The following is a 16,566-nucleotide window of genomic DNA, read 5'->3' as shown; positions in this document are numbered from 1 at the left end:
TTAGTGCTGCGTCATTTGTGGGTAGCTTTTTATCATTATGCTTCTTTAATGGCTGCTGCTGTCTGTTACCCGAATGCCATCCTTAACATCTGCGCTGGTCTGACTCTTCATAATGTCTCATTGGAATGAACCGAATGCCATCCTTAACATCTGCGCTGGTCTGACTCTTCATAATGTCTCATTGGAATGACCGTCCTCACATGACTCTAGTTACTCGTACCCTCAATTACCCCGACTTCATAATACCTTCTGTATGATAGTGTTGTGTTTATGTTATGTGGAGGAATGTCGGCATTTCAATTTCCCAAGCTATCCCACAGTTTAAAAGCTGCTGCTTATTTAGTTCATTACCGGCCAGCATTCGCAGCGTATGCTTATTTTAAACCATTCACAAGAAAGATAAATGACACTTGGGATCCAAAGTTGAGTTGCTTTGAGTAAAAGACATGATTTAATTCAAAACCAACAGGCCCCCAGAGTAATTGATATCTTAATGCAACTTGGAGGAATAATACTACCTGTAAAACTCAAAACAGTTGAGTTGATGACTTCACATCCTTTTGCTGAAACAAGAGAAAAATAAAAATAACACCTCCATATAACTAATTTTGTTAAGAGTTTGATGAATTGCAAAAATGTGTCGAAAATTTTAACAATTGTTCCATACAACCTTCCGAGGTAGTTACCAACAATCATATATAGATAGATCTAGCTCTCGAAAACATAAAAGAACGTTCACATCTGAGAGTGCTAAACCTCAACAAAGCCACTGGGCGGTCAAATATTTTTGCCAACCTGCTAGGCTAGCACAAAATATGAAATGATAGGGAAACCATTCCTTCAATTGTACAACTCCTTGAATCTTCTGCAGGCTTCCAACACATTGGCCCTATGACCAAAAGCGCTAACCCTAATGAAACCTTCACCACCTGGTCCGAAACCACTGCCAGGTGTTGTAACAACATGGGTCTTCTCAAGAATCTCACTGAAAACATCCCATGAGCTTTGGCCAGGAAAATGAACCCACACATATGGTGCATTTTTTCCTCCATACACGTTAAACCCAAGTGAGTTGAATGTTTCAACTATAATATTGGTGTTTTCTTCATAGAAACCAATCACCTCCTGCATGGCCTGTGGGATGTTCAAATCAATTAATCACTTGGAAATTGGATAGACCTTTTATCATTATTCAAAGGCCACGCTTAAGAGGATGCGAAAATGAAGCAAAAACAGATATATCTGCCACATGTTTAGCGATAATGTTTCCCTCCTTTTTCCAATTTTACAAACTGAATAAGGAATATGGAAATCTGCAATGTACCTTAAGGCCTTCTGGTGAAAGGCATGCCAGACCACCAGCTTGAGCAATGTTAGATGCACCATTGAAGCAAGTACAAACAATGCGATTGAAGTCTTTGGCAACTGGAAATCCATCTGAAAAGTGAAGCTCTTTTGGGACCACTGTCCAACCTAAGCGGACTCCAGTGAACCCAGCATACTTTGAAAATGATGAAATCTCAATTGCAACCTGCAACCCCCACAAAAAAGACAACGAGGCACAAAAAGAAATTTTGTACATTAAACGGCTGGAATATAATTTAAGGGGCAATAAAATAGATGCCACCTATTCCTAGTAGATGCACCATAAAATATATGTATGCATACTTTCTAGTCTTGGACCAAAGGTTACTGATAATAAACCCCAATTAGGTTTAGGGTTAATGCTAAACCTACTCAAACATCCTGATAATAACAAGTGCATTTACCTACTTTCTGAAGGGAAAATAAATGCAAGTATGCAACTGAATTATCGATGCAAAATGAAAAACATCATAATCAGTTAGGGAGAATAAACCAAGCCCCTAACCAAATTAATCCACACTGACCAGAAGCATATCAATCGTTAAGGGAAACCAAACAAAATACAGAACTAAAACAATCTAATAGCTAGGTCATTAAGGAGCACAGCATATTTATTAAACAATATCTCGCAAAAATGATGAAACAATTCAACTATATCTAATATCTTACATGGCAATTTTCACATCCAAAGTCAGATGATACAAGAAGAGATGCAGCACGAAGTGAAATAAATAAATAAAGAAATAAAGGCAGGTATTGCAAGAAGGTAACAGGTTTCTGAATAACATTTATAAAGAGGCCATCAACAGAGTCGAATAAAAGAAAAACTTCAATTCTTTGACAAGACAACTTCTATTATGGGAAAAAATGAAAAAAGAAATTAAACACTTGTCGTTTGTTTTTGAATTCAAAACCGAAAATAGAGGTTATTCAAATTCCTTTTATTTAACCAGCTCACAATAGTGAATTGGCAAACCAGTGACCTAAAATGACCTTGAACACAAAATGAAACTGATAGAAGTCAAGACAAACTGGCCTGAGATATAATATGAAAAGGATGTACTATCATCATTTCCATGGAAGCTCCATATATGACCTCAATCTTGTTAGGATTGAATGGTGCAAACCATAAACATAAACAGAAAAATCAAAAGAGAAAAATAATGACACAAAAAGTTAATGTGTTTGGCTCAACAGCCTACGTCCGTGATGTCACCACAAAGGGATAATCCATTAGTCAAAGCTTTCAGATAACTGGTCACGTCACACCACACACCGGGACTCTAATTATCAAGCTGTGGAATCCATAACACAACCATAATAATCTGGATATATCACTCCACAGATTATTGGAAATGATCCATCAATAACTAAACCAAGGTTGCCTATTTATAAGTAACAAATCAAAATCATAGTAGGATTAGGTCTCCCAAACTATCCTAATATCCTAATTAGAATCATCATCTGATAAGGATTATCTGAGAGACCTTCCTCCATCATATCAATCTTATCAGATAAGATAAAACAATCCCAATCAATTTAGAATTTGAGTAGTTGTCTCAATAATAAGGTTATAAAATCATCAGAATTTTCTCAACCATTTTATTAAAAACCATTGAAGCAGAAGAATTACAAATTAAGTATGTCCTCATCAGAGAACTCCAAGAACATAGAGACAAGAAAACTAAAGGACAAAAGGAAATAACACAACTCAAGTCCAGCTACAACTAAGGTTGTGCAGATCTTAACCTCAAACCAATGGCTAAAAATGATCAATGATTTAAGCTATTGGGAAAGATATAAGAAAACCAAGATATGCTGGAGAAAAATATTATTTCAGTTCCACATTTACCTCTTTGGCACCAGGGATTTCAAAGATGGACTTTGGGTTGTCATCTGACATATACATTGCATATGCAGAATCATATACAATGATTGACCCATTTTCCTTAGCAAACTGTACCAGTTGTGTCAGTTGTTCCTTCGTTGCAGCAGAACCAGTGGGATTGTTAGGTGAACAGAAAAATATGACATCGGTTCGAGAGACCGTAGATAAATCAGGAAAGAAATCATTCTCAGGAGTACACTTCATGTATTCAATATTGCAATACCCAACATCCTTCTGATAATATCCAGTCTGACCCATAATAACACCTGAGTCTACATAAGCCTGCAACATGAAAAAACAATTTAACATCCATTGAGGGTTAACTAGATTACAAAAAGTTCAAACACATTTATTGCCTTAATCTCTAATTCTTCATTATTAATTCTCCTTTTATATTCTTATAACCTTTTTCTGTTCACGATATTTAGCTAACCATAAGGGATTCCAGAGATCTTTCTGCATCCACTACAACAGTAGGTAAATGGTCACATCATCTAACCAGTAAAGCCCAAAGAATTTTAGGTGTTCCTTTAAATAGTTACTAGATGCTTAACACTCAAGACCAGACCAAGTGGCATTAAGGTTTGTCATTGCTTTTGTTGTGTTGTTGTTGTAACGGTTTAACACTGGCTCTGCATGTGCCAACCACAGTACATATGAAAAAAATCTTAAAAAAAGATACATATATATATATTGCCATAAATAAAGGCCAACTGTTATTGTTATCAACGTTGGAATTAACTATAAAGATGATTGTTGAGCTCAAAATCATGTAGCTGACCCCACCTAGTGGGATTAATGTTTGGTATGTTATTTTGGCTAATCAACTATGTGATCTTTGAAGTAGAATGTAGAATTGTAGCTGAAAATAACTCTCTAGTCTTGCTAAAAGATATTAATATATTAATATAGCTTTTATCGACAAAAAATAGCATTTATGACATCATCCATGCCAAATGATAGATGGCTATACAGACAAGTAAAATATGGATGGTACAAAGTGAAAATAATAAGTCTATCAATTAGGATACAAACAGAGATATAAGCAATGAGTGTGTGTAAAACTAATTATAATACATCTACATAAAAGAAAGTAAAAAATGATAAGCAAATTGGGACATAAAAGGAAATGACTAATGAATGAGGGTATATAAAGGTAATTGTAATAGGGTGGTGGCCAAAAAAGTTAACTCTCCTATTTTTGTTTTAGCAGTAGATGGAGTACAGAAAAGTACTTGATATGTGGTAGAGTTATAAACAGGGCTCAACTTTCTTAGTAGATCTTTGGTACCCAGCAGGGCCAGCACCAAAACAAGTTGGTGTCACAAAACCTACAAATTGATATCATGTTTGATGGTGAGATGGTGGAACTTGGGAAGCTATTAGATTTCAGTACCCAATATGTATAAACAACTAATAATTAAACAAAGCAAAAAAGAAAATGAAATAAAATAGAACTACTTAATAACCAAGATACCAAATTGGCCTTCTAAATTAATAACAAAAAAGTAACAACAACAACATATCCAGCCGTTATCCCACTATGTGGGGTTGGCTACATAAATTCTAGACTTCTATGTGGGTTACATCCCAACAGATAGTTTGTCTAGAATTCATATTTGGATCTGACTAGGTTTTACGCTGGCTGTCGGCTACCTAACGCAACCCTCCTCCTTTATTCGGGCTTGGGACCGACAGTGGATAATATCCTCTGGCGGAGTAATGATGAAATGAAATATCAACACCATCTTCACATGGAGAAGTTTCATGAGATGGTGGTGAATGAAGATAATTGATATAGCTGTGTTCCATCACTTAGTTGACATGGTGAAACCAACAAGTACAATATGGAAACACAACAATAATAACAAAAAAGTAAGAAATAAAAAAATATAATATAAGTTGCATTAAATGATATAGACTCCATTTCCTTTTCAGTAAAAGCAAGCATAAACTACCTACCGGATATGACGGGTCTTGCACTGCCATTGTAACACTGGAGCCAAAAAGGACCTGTCAGGCTAAGCAATTAGCCAAGAAATTTGATGCCTATTTTACAGTTCACATACAGAATGTAATCAAGAATGGACTGAATCTGACATAAGACTAGAAGTAAAAGCTTAAACTAAAAAAACAGGATAAACATAAGGGAGGATGAACCAAACCTGAAGGCGAGATATATCACTTTTTGCACCATCTGAAACAAATATATCCTCTTCCTCTATGCCAAGGCTTCCGTAAAACGTTGAAGCAATTTTAGACCTTAATAACTGCATAAACCAGCATTTTGCATTATTTATCAAATATTTTAATTTTGACCACAAAGACATGAAATTGAATAACATAAATTCTTAAAAATATTCGATGAAGAAACTAAAACATACACAAAAGTCAAATCCAAAGAAGTTGCAGATAGAGGTAGGGAAGTACAATATCAGGTAGCCAGTTTAAATTTAAATGTAATGTTCAATAAGATAGTAAGAAAATCTAAGCACAAATCATTGCATAAATGCAGCAGAATATCAAAATAATGAGCATAAAAATGCCATCAATCAATTCCACAGCAGTTGTGTGACAAAACAATTATAAAAGAATTATGTTCGGGAGCAGCCCACCGCTACAATATAAGTCTGTCACACTATTACAAAAATTCACTAGATTGCACGTCACAAGGTGTTTAAGGGCTCAAAACCATACTTGCTGCTGCCACTAGGTTGTACACAATTTCCAGTTCATAAACAATAGAGTGTATTAAAATGCATTGCCCCAGACCTGCTTGCTTAGGAACATTAAGAATATTTCCTCTGATAAGGCTTTTCAGCTTTTGTTATGTTAAATAGATATTTCCAGGAACATAAATATTTTGGAATGGTATCGCTAAAAGCCTGTAATGTATGCATGCCCAGTTAATTGTCTTTCTAGCTCTCCACACAAAATCATTCCCATTAAGAAAAAAGAATAATAAAATAATAAACTGGATTGTTTTTGTCAACAGAGAAAATATGACAACAGACTTTTATATATAGCATTCTAGTGCATATGCAGTGAATTGTAAAGAAACCATACAAGCAACTGGATCAGATAACTCAGAATCAGAAAGCTCTTTTATACAGAGAGAGGGAGGTACGTAATGTAAATATACTATAAGACTTAATTCCTTTGTGAAGAAAAGATGAGCAAATTAGTTAGAAAAAGAAAAAGCAGCATAAAGCAACATACTTTTTCACCTTGTTCCGCTCCATAACCACTATACCCCTCTACTGTCGACAGAGCATGTGACCTCTGTCAATCAAGACCAAAAGAGAAAATCAAACATGTCAGAAACTCATGAAGCATTAATATAGATTGACTCTTCAAGTAAATGGGAGTTGCATGTTTTCCCAAATTACAAGGGGGTAAAATGCAATTATCCCCCAAAAAATTAAACTAACTCCATACCTTTGCCATTGAAGAAGTTATAATATCAGGAATGGGCTCAGTGGTGTCACCAATTCCAAGGCTTATCACTTCTGCATCAGGGTACTTCAACTTGTGCGTATCTCGTCTTCTAGCAATCTACAAAGAGTCGTCATAGCATTTTACTCTACCAGGTAAGGAGTTGAAAAAAACTAGCAACCATTCTATGACACTTAACAATGAAGCAGGGGAGAAGGACATGAGCTAAAACCAAAGGCTATAACAACTGAACTACACATGACATTTACCAATGGCTAACCTAAAGACCCACGTCATTCACGCTTTTGGTGACTATAAAAGAAAAGAGATAATAGCCAATGCAGTTATGTAATAAAAAAGAAAAAAATATCACTAGTTTTTATCGCACATGAATTTTTAATCTACACTTACAGGAAGTTATTTCTAAAATAATTCTATGTACCAAGTGTTTAGTGAACCTGCAATTGATCCAAAAGACCAAAGCATTTCAGCCTTTCCATACCTTATTTCAAATTTAGTAACATTTGGAAGTAAGAAAATGACTTTGCCTTGAGGTGCAAAAAACACTAAAGCAAATGTCTTTGTCACACCAATTCTTAGAAAACAGGAGAGGCAGCCATGAGGATATGTTTAATAATTAAATACAAGTAGAAACAAGAAAAAAATATTAAGTGAGGCAATAGTCAAACAGTAAATATGGTAACCAATTTTCTGAAATAAATATTTGATTTCGAGAACCAAATTCTCAATGGATTCCCTTCTTGGTTCTTACATATCCAATTAATCTTGCTTACTTAAGACCATAAATGCCATTCCACGCTAAACAAGCAAGCTCAATATATTTATATATTATACAACTCGACTGGGCCAAAAAAAAAACATACTCAAATGCAAGTTGTTTAGAAGGCAGCACCAAATAGCAAATAGCAGGAAAATGTAACACACCTCTGGAAACAAGTAGCCAGCTTGAAGCTTGGACATGTTTGCATTGCGAGAGACCTTTGTATTGTAAGCTTAAAGAAGTGAAGCAAACATTAGCATTATTGACTTCCAAGACAAATAGTTTTCTCTAAATAGCTATAAACCGTCAATTCTATAGCAGATTGGTTCTTTGAATGTAACTACAAGCATGTGCATGTCATGTGTGCAACTAATATATCATGAAGTGCAAGCAAAAAATTTGCTCTGCACTAATACTTTATTTATTGAACTCTGACATGCAAGGAAATTAAAGGAAATAAACAGATGAAAATTAATGAATGGACAGAAACTAAATTTCTTTACTGGATTAAAAGATATGAATTATTGAATAGGTATTTACAGAAGTAATTTCAAAAAGTACCAGTAATTTCATTACCAATTGGTTGTTCCAAGTACATCATGAAATAAACAATAAAAAAGAGGAGAAATAGAATTTCAAAACCCTAGTGTACCTCCAATATGCTGTTGGCAATGTGAACAGAACATGAAAATAATATTTAAATCAACAGAACAAACCAATATTCTGAACTTCCTATGACACAGGCACATCCAACATGCGTGATGCGGCAAAATAATGGAGGATGTGCAGGTGCTTACATAAAACCTTATGATCAATTAATCCAGATAGTTTTCACATTCATTGTGAGTAGTCATGAGTTGATTTTTTTCACGTTCAGAGCAAGAATAATTACATGGATAATGGTGACTGTTGAACCTTTTCTAGATTTAGTGAAGTAGTGGGAAATTTGTTATCAAAGATGATGGTGGCAGTTATATTAAGTGAAGGAGTTAGAAGTTGAGTTTATGTATTCTCTTGAATGTAAACAAATTAGAGTATTATGATTCCACATTATATTGTATAATTCCTTTTGCTAGAATAATTGACATCGAGTCAAGTGTGAGGCTTGGTCATGTTGACTTGAGTGATTCCACAATTCACTAGGTTGAGTAATTCTACTCTCCCAATTGATTGATTCCTGAATTATCCCTCGAAGGTTAATGAAACCTGCTTGGTTTTGTTTAAGGAAACCCTTTCATTGTTGGCCTAACTCTAGCCTTCTCAAAGGGTTTCACTACACTAGGCTCGTGTTAAGTGGGTACAGAGGAGGTTTTTTCCTGTTCTGGTGCCATCCTATCATCCTATTTGTCAGCATTTGTTTGTTGCCTTTCCAATATAGGTTCCCAACAAGCATTAGGTGGTTAAGAATAACTACATCTTAACCTTTCAATTGCTCAAAAATCATTATAATCAAAGTTCTGTAACAAAAGTTATTATTGGGTTAAGAAAACTATTCATCAGATGCCAAAACCAACAAGATTGCTCATGAAATTATAAATTTTTACATTACTGGAATTCATTCTGCATTAGCTGAATTGAGACAGTAGGTGATGGGTCTTGCTCTAAGGATGTTAACCTCTTCAAACCAAAGTGAAAGTGGAGGTTCACAAGGTAATATTTTTGTTGAAGATGCCTGTTTGAGAACTTTAGTTCAATTCCCATCCACTTTAGTCAATGGAATATGAACCCTTTAGATACTACTCTTGAAAATGCAAATTGAAGTTCCCAACTTCAATAATCTGATTTCAAAGCTAAACTTTGATGTAGACGGGTATTGCAAGTAGATGGTTTCTCTTAAAAGTTCCTTTGAATGGAAGAACTTAACAAGTCAGAGAACTATCCAATTTGCAGCAACATTTGAAAAATCATTCTCTTATTTGGCAGCAAGAATACCAAAGGAGTAGAGGTCAAATATGGATCAAATGGCTGGTAAGTGTGCTGAAATGAAGTTGAGGCTTGTCTATCAAAATGACTACAAGCTTTTTTGCCATGCAAAATGTGAATGCAAATGAGAATGATGACCAATGGATGGCAAAGTATGTGAGCAGTTTGAATTTTAATTTGGAATCTAAACATGCATTCCTTTCATTCTCTCGAACAAGCACTTGGAAAAGCTATCAAAGCAGAGAAATAGCTTAAATGAGGCTCTTATCAGAAGTTAGAAAGTTCAAGACAGCAAAGAAATAAAGTCAGAAGGTGCTCAGTCCCACCTCTAATTATATAAATCTGCATATATGGGGAGGAGACAAAGAACATGGTAAAGCTATGGCCATTCCAAGCAAATGTTACAGGAATGCTGAGTTTGGTCACCACACTTATGAGTGCCCGAATAAGGCTAAAATGAATGTAATGAAAGAAGAATCAGAAGAAGAAGAAACAGAACCAACTCGTGAGAATAATGAATGAGTTTTGAAGAGCAAGATTGTTCTCCTAATTTTGATGCTAAAAACCTTATAATTCATCATCTGACGACTGTCCATGAGCATAACGAATATTGGCTCCATGAAGACGCATTTAGAAATTATTCTGTCAAGTGGGAAGGAATGCCTCCAAATGATTGATGCGGGTAGTATTAACAACTTAGTCTCCAAGACCATTGTGAACATGTTAAAACTATGTTGCCAACGCATAACAATTCCATCCAAATTGAATTGGTTCAAAAGCACAAAAGTACCTAGAGCTAAACATTGCAAAGTTAAGTTTTATATCAGTAGCTGCGAAGACAAGGTTTGCCTTAAACAACAAGCGCGACACTCACCAATTTTCTCAGGTGTCGCTACGCATCTACAGGTGCCGCATTTCTTGATTGGAAGCAACAAATTCTTAGGTCTGCAATAGAAATTAACCATAAATGCATCAAATCAAGTAGTTGTTCCATTTTCACTTCCACTTTCTTGGCAAACAAACTGAATGACGGGGAGAGAGGTACCTGATGTTGAAATGGCGGTTGTCTTGGCCCAAGAAAGACGTGGATGATGAAGAAATCGAAGAAGACAAATGGTTCGCCAGCGACATTTTTGTATTCGAATTGTAAGGCAGCAGAGAGTGATAACGGTTCTACGAAGCAGACTTGCGAGCTCTGAGCCCTCTTCACTACCCTTTTACGTTACTCTAATACGAGTCAACGTTCAAAACCCTAGCCGCCCTTTTTCCAACAATTATAATCAACTCCTTGTAATTTATGTTAATTTTACGAACACCCTGTAGTTAAATTTTATTATTTTTGAGACCATGTGATCATTTTTATTATTATTTTTGAATCCACCTGATTCTTTTAGGCGAGTGTCAAAAAAATGGTAAGATAAATAAAAATAGGAAAAAAAATTTATTTAAATGTTTTTTTTTTTGTCTTTCCCAATTGAAAGAGAAAAGATGAAATAGAAATGATCATAAAATTAATTGCAGTATTTAACCTTAATAAGTTTTTAAATATTCAAATTTAACCCCAACTTTATTGCATTATTTTTTTACTAAAAGGATATAGAAAGATCATTTATTGATTAATACCACTTTATTCTACTAAATAATTAAAATAATATTTCATTGACTTTCTATTAGCCGACCTAACTCTCAAATTATGAGAATAATTTTTGACTTTTCTCCATTATATTATTGAATCTCATAAACTAAAAATAAAAAAAATTAATTTTATATTTTTCTCTTATACTTTTATTTTTTTGTGTAATTATTTAAATTGTTTATTATTTCATTTAGACTCTAAAATTTAATTTTTAAATTAATTTAACTTATGTATTTTTAAATTTTTTTATGTGATAACTCAAACTTTTTGTTATTTTAATTATATCTCTAATATATAATTTTAAGTCAATTTAATCTTTATATTTTTATATTAAAAAAAAAAGATAACAAAATTTATGTCAAACAATAAAGATTAAATTAACTTAAAAATACAAATTTAAATGTGTAATTAAAATAATAAAAGATTCAAATTGTCACATAAAAAAATTAAATTAATTTTAAAATATAAATCTGTAATCCAAATAACAAAAAATTTAAATAATTATATAAAAAATACATGAAAATACAAAAAAACAAAAATATAGATTTGACCACATTTTATTAAAACCTTGTGAGATAATTATCCAGAAGAAAAAAAAGAAAAGAGAAGAGAAACTTTGTGAGATAATTTATTCCAATGCGGAGCCACATTTCAAGCATATAGTCCCAGTGCCCACATAACCATGAAAACAAATCAAGACAAACTCACTCACAGCACAAAGCACCCAGCACCCCAAGTTAAAAGGCATCCATATAAATATAAATAGGTCCCCCACACCACACCATTCACACAAATCAAAGATACTGCTGACAGCTGTTCACAAACTCAGTTTACATCAACTTTTACTTGCCAATAACTATAATAACAATAAAGATGCAACAAACTGGGAAATTTCATCTATTAGCGTACAGGTAGCGGGTGGGTTCATGGTGGCAGAATCAGGAACACAACAGTCTGCAACAGGATCACTTCACTAACACACCAGAAAAGCAAGCCAACCACACAAACAACCCACCACTGTACGACCTCCAGCTTCACTTCACAATCACATGCAAACAAACCAACCTTTACGACAAGATTTGGTCATGGATGCCATCGCTGGGGTGGGGGCCCCAGCACAAGCACTGCCTTAAATATTAAAGAGAGAAGAAAAGGTGGGGAAGCAAAGAGCGGTGTGTGGAGGGTAGGGCCCAATATTACCTAACACGCATGCACTGCCGCCCCCTTTAATCTATGGGCTGGGCTGCCTCCTCAACAGTGCCATGAAAAAGAAGGAAATAAAGATCCTCAAGAGCACAGCCCCCCCCCCCCCCCCCAAACCAATATCAACATAACCATGTGTTCAAATCTTGCTTTCTTTAAGCCCCCCTCAAAAGCTTGAAAGTAATCATTTCCAGTCAACAATTATAAGCCCCCCCATTTTCTTCACCACCTGCAGCAGAGTAAAGTGCGAATTCGTCCCCACTAAACTTTGCCTTTACTGGTCCATTATAATATGAACTGCTCCTTTAGACAGATGGAGAAAGGCCACAACCGCTTTCACAAAGCCACTGTATGGTTTTCAAACCCATAAATCATTTCGGTTTAAGAACTCCATGGGGTTTACTTACTGCCCTTCTTTCCCTCCCTTCAACCCCACAATATTATTACGGAAGGGGGGCCGCTCTTAAAGGTAGCTAGCCAACGCCTAAGGCCATGGCCTTGAGCTTCAAATAACTCAAGTAGCCAATAGCCTCCTCGATAAGCAACACCGGATCATTTCTTGCTGCACCAGGAATAAGGTTTTCAAGGATTTTCAATGTCTCGCAGATCTTATCCTTCAATTGCTTGGTCCCTATAGTGGAATTTTGATCATCCCCTTGATTCCTGCCTTTGGCACAGCTTGATTCCGCATCATCGTCAGACTTGCAAAAGAATCTATGTGGTTCTGCTGAACTAGGTACAGCCATTAATGATGATTTCTTGTAACCACCATCAATCAGTCTTTGCCTTTTCATTGGACCATATGAATTAGAAACTTCCTCCGTTATTTCTTCTGTCTGTTCACGCTTCTTGCAAATAGCAAATGGAGAACGGCCGGTGCTTCTTACTTCATCTTCTTCACTATCATCGCCATCATCATCTGAATAAAGCAAGGCATTGATTTCTTCTGTGTCCTCATGCATCTCACTTGCCTCACCAATTATTTGATTCTCATCAGATTTTTCTTCAATTATAGGCTCGGTGGGGAAAATATGCTCCACCTTAGCTGCAGGCTGTCTTCTTTCATGAAAATCAAAAGGATTCAGGGATTTTGTTGGTGGAACAATTGGATTCTGGGAAGGAGAGCAATGTGGACTGAAAAACAATCTTGTATGATTCCCAGAGTGATCAAAAATGATAAATTTTTTCTGTGTAGACCCAGATACAGCATTTGGCGTAGCCTCGACCCCATGCCCATGACATATGGCATATGGCTTTTCCTGGAGATATGGGCCTAAAGTGGCAGGCAAGTTCTCCAAACGATGATGAGGCCTGTGCTGAAACCACCCAGGAACTCCATTACTTTGACCAATTCCAGGACCACGGAGACCAGGAACTCCAAAACCTGGAAATGTCACATCAGTAGAAACCATGCAATGGTTCGTGGGAGATGGAAGAACACTTTGTTGCCCATGCTGTAACAGCCTGCTCGTGCAATTCAAGTTGGCCAAATCACAAGCAGAACTCTGCTGTAACAGCCAAGAGGCTTCAGCCTTAACCATCCAGCCAAAGCAAGTAAACCTGGACAAGAAGACAGATATCAGTATCACTAAAATTCCCAACAGACTATCATGATTGCAACTATGAACAAGTTATCGAGTTACATACCAGAATATAGAAGTACTTGGTATCTCTAATGTGCAAAATCACTTTCTTGAATGAGGAATAAAAATGGAAAATAGAAACTAAATCCCAGCTTGATGTGAAGGTGCAAACGTGAACCCAAATTACGTAACAGGTTTAAGTAAGTGACGGAAGTACTCGGCCTGTAAAAAGAAAAGCCAGACAACATGATATTATTGATGCCTGCCTTCATCATCCAGAAACCATATGATGCACAAAATTACAAAACAATTGGTTGATTTGTCCATCAAACAGTTAATGAAGAAAAATTTACAAAAGGCTATCAAATAAAGAAAAACCACTCGTCTATTTACCTGGCAATCTTGCAAAGGTTGAAAACATGCTATCACTCTAACTATAATGGTCGCTCTCCCTGCAATCCCATTCTCATGTTTCAATGCCCGGAATCTCGTTTGGCTTGCTGCTTGGCACACCATAACTTCTTTCTACCGTCAATCACAATGCAGTATCCGCGAATAACAAGTAGCACAAAATAGAGCAGAAATGAACCGAACTAGATGTATAGACTAATGACTGATTAGATTGTTGAGACTTGAGATATCAACCGAACAGAAGACAAGAAAGTAACGGAAAGTTCAAGTTGTTTTTGGCCTTTTTTTCTCTCAGCTAATCCTACAGATATAACACGGGTTGAAAACAAAGTGATCGGATCCCATGGAAAGATGAAAACCAGGGACTAGAAGCAAAATTGATTTCAATGGAAAGGAAGCAATTTTATAAAATAACCCTACAATATAAGTTCAATGCAAAGGCTTTGCGGAACACGTCAACTGATAGAATCCACCACCGCATATTGTTCCAGTTCTAGCACAATTGAAATAGCCAAATTTGTAAACTTTGATGCTATACCCCAAGACCCAGTAATCCAATTTATCTGCAAAAATAGGGGGAAAAAATAAGGACTTTATGAGAGAGGTGGATAGTAACAAATCACATCACTGTTAAACAAAAACACCAAATAATTAACAAATTGATGTATCAGAACAGCGCTAGACTTTCTTGGGTTGCCACTTGATTTTTTGGATTTCCCTTGTTACATGGGCACCAATCCGATGTACCCTCATATTGGTTGGAGGACAGCAGATTATTAGCAATTAAATATATAAGAAATTAAAAAACATTTTGTGTAACACATCAGATATTCAAATAGCAAAGGACTCTCGCAAATAGGGAAGAAACCAAAATAAACATAGGGCAATTCTCAAATTTGACCACCGTGGAGAAATAGAACCCAATATCTAAAAAAAAGGAAAGCATTAGAACTACAAATTCACAAAGCCCTGAACAAAGCTGAAAACTTGGAAACAGATATTACAGTAATGATAACCCAAGGGTCGGAAGAATAAGATCAGTAATACCCAGGCTAAGAAAAGGGCAATTAAATCCTCATATACATAAACAGGATACTTGAATTAACTAAAAATAGATCTCTCGCAACCACAAGGATGAGTTAGGTTTTCTTTCCAGTCCAAGAAACTAATCAACAGAGACTCTTCCTAGAATTTCTTTCAGTAACCGGACAGGCAAACAGAAAGCTAAAAGCAATAAATAAATAAATAAATAAGTACCAAGATTAAAATCAAAGACGAATGGATCAGACAAAAAGGAAAAACTACAAGTAGTAAAGGACAGAAACTCATAAATTCTAAAAGGCAGAGATAGAAAACTAATAAGGAAAGAAGTAAGAATAAAGATTACCAGAGACTCAGATTGTAAGAGTTGGAGAAGACAGAGTTTGATCCGTTAGATCACGCATACAAAAGGAGCGATCGTTGACCTCACAGACTGCGAAAAGTTATCCATTAGTTATATACATATATATATATATATCTATACATATGGCGATTGCCGTTTATCAGAACCGACGGAGCAGAAGATCAGTTGAACTCCCTGTGTACGAGTGGAGGAAGAAGAAGTGATGCTTTAGGGGCCTGCTACCATTATATAGACGCTCCAATTACGAAATTGCCCATCTGGTTTTGTTAGATGGTGGTCCATCCATCTTTTCTTTTCTCCTCTCCAAAATGCAAAATATCTTTTTAACCCTACTTAATTAGTAATTTGACTCTAACTTATCTCTGTCATGGGTTTGTATAAATTATTTTATTTTAGTTTCACACCCATTACATATAATTTACTGTTCACTAATAATAAAATACAACAAATACATACCAAATAAGTTTAAAGATATGTTGTTGCAATTAAAGAAGCAGGGATGAACAATGACTAAAAATAGATAAAAAAATAAAAAGAATAAAAAAGATCAAATAAGAAGAAAAATAAAAAAAGATTGGACAATTAGATAGATGAACGAATAGCGGTGAAAAAGATTGGAATAAAGAAAAAGTTGGTTAAAGGGGATGAATAAGAAGCTAGAATAGTAATGAATAAAAAGTTGATCAGAAGATTGGAATAAAGAAAAAGTTGATTAAAGGGGATGAATAAGAAGTTAGAATAGTGATAAATAAAAAGTTGGTCGAAAAAATAACTAGATTAAAAAAGTTAATGATGTGATCGTTAAGAATCTCAAGTATACTGAATAGTTAAACTTGTTTTGCCTATTTTTAAATAGCTCAAAACGCTATCATTTTAAACAATACAAGACTTGAATTTGAATTGGTTGAATCATATCAGATCCAACGACTAATGACT

At 35.3% G+C, this 16,566-nt stretch overlaps 2 protein-coding genes across 2 annotated transcripts; both read right to left on the bottom strand.

The window, feature by feature from the left end:
- Nucleotides 1-599: 599 nt before the first annotated feature.
- Nucleotides 600-10,611, bottom strand: LOC127809849 (LL-diaminopimelate aminotransferase, chloroplastic). The gene is made up of 10 exons (XM_052348988.1): nucleotides 10,438-10,611; nucleotides 10,267-10,337; nucleotides 7,634-7,701; nucleotides 6,692-6,808; nucleotides 6,473-6,535; nucleotides 5,419-5,523; nucleotides 5,216-5,266; nucleotides 3,218-3,535; nucleotides 1,325-1,531; nucleotides 600-1,134 (listed from the first exon to the last, which is right to left on the bottom strand). The coding sequence occupies exons 1-10, from the start codon at nucleotides 10,521-10,523 to the stop codon at nucleotides 841-843; spliced, it is 1,380 nt and encodes a 459-aa protein (XP_052204948.1). The 5' UTR covers nucleotides 10,524-10,611; the 3' UTR covers nucleotides 600-840.
- A 1,016-nt stretch (nucleotides 10,612-11,627) lies between these two features.
- LOC127810276 (transcription factor bHLH143-like) lies at nucleotides 11,628-15,838 on the bottom strand. Its single transcript, XM_052349658.1, has 4 exons — nucleotides 15,613-15,838; nucleotides 14,208-14,788; nucleotides 13,879-14,036; nucleotides 11,628-13,791 (listed from the first exon to the last, which is right to left on the bottom strand). Exon 4 carries the CDS (start codon nucleotides 13,770-13,772, stop codon nucleotides 12,705-12,707), a length of 1,068 nt encoding a protein of 355 aa, XP_052205618.1. The 5' UTR covers nucleotides 13,773-13,791; nucleotides 13,879-14,036; nucleotides 14,208-14,788; nucleotides 15,613-15,838; the 3' UTR covers nucleotides 11,628-12,704.
- Nucleotides 15,839-16,566: the final 728 nt, after the last annotated feature.

This window comes from Diospyros lotus, chromosome 9 (genome assembly GCF_014633365.1).
Source record: "Diospyros lotus cultivar Yz01 chromosome 9, ASM1463336v1, whole genome shotgun sequence".
NCBI lineage: Eukaryota > Viridiplantae > Streptophyta > Magnoliopsida > Ericales > Ebenaceae > Diospyros > Diospyros lotus.
The sequence above is the reverse complement of the archived record's forward strand: the minus strand, read 5'-3'. Positions and strand labels throughout refer to the sequence as shown.

Coding starts and splice junctions, on each gene's coding strand:
- LOC127809849 (XM_052348988.1), bottom strand. CDS start 10,523: ATGTCGCTGGCGAACCATTTGTCTTCTTCGATTTCTTCATCATCCACG. Junction 7,702..10,266: donor AGCGACACCTGAGAAAATTG/GTGAGTGTCGCG, acceptor CACTTCTTTAAG/CTTACAATACAAAGGTCTCT. Junction 6,809..7,633: donor CTGGCTACTTGTTTCCAGAG/GTGTGTTACATT, acceptor GACTCTTTGTAG/ATTGCTAGAAGACGAGATAC.
- LOC127810276 (XM_052349658.1), bottom strand. CDS start 13,772: ATGGTTAAGGCTGAAGCCTCTTGGCTGTTACAGCAGAGTTCTGCTTGT.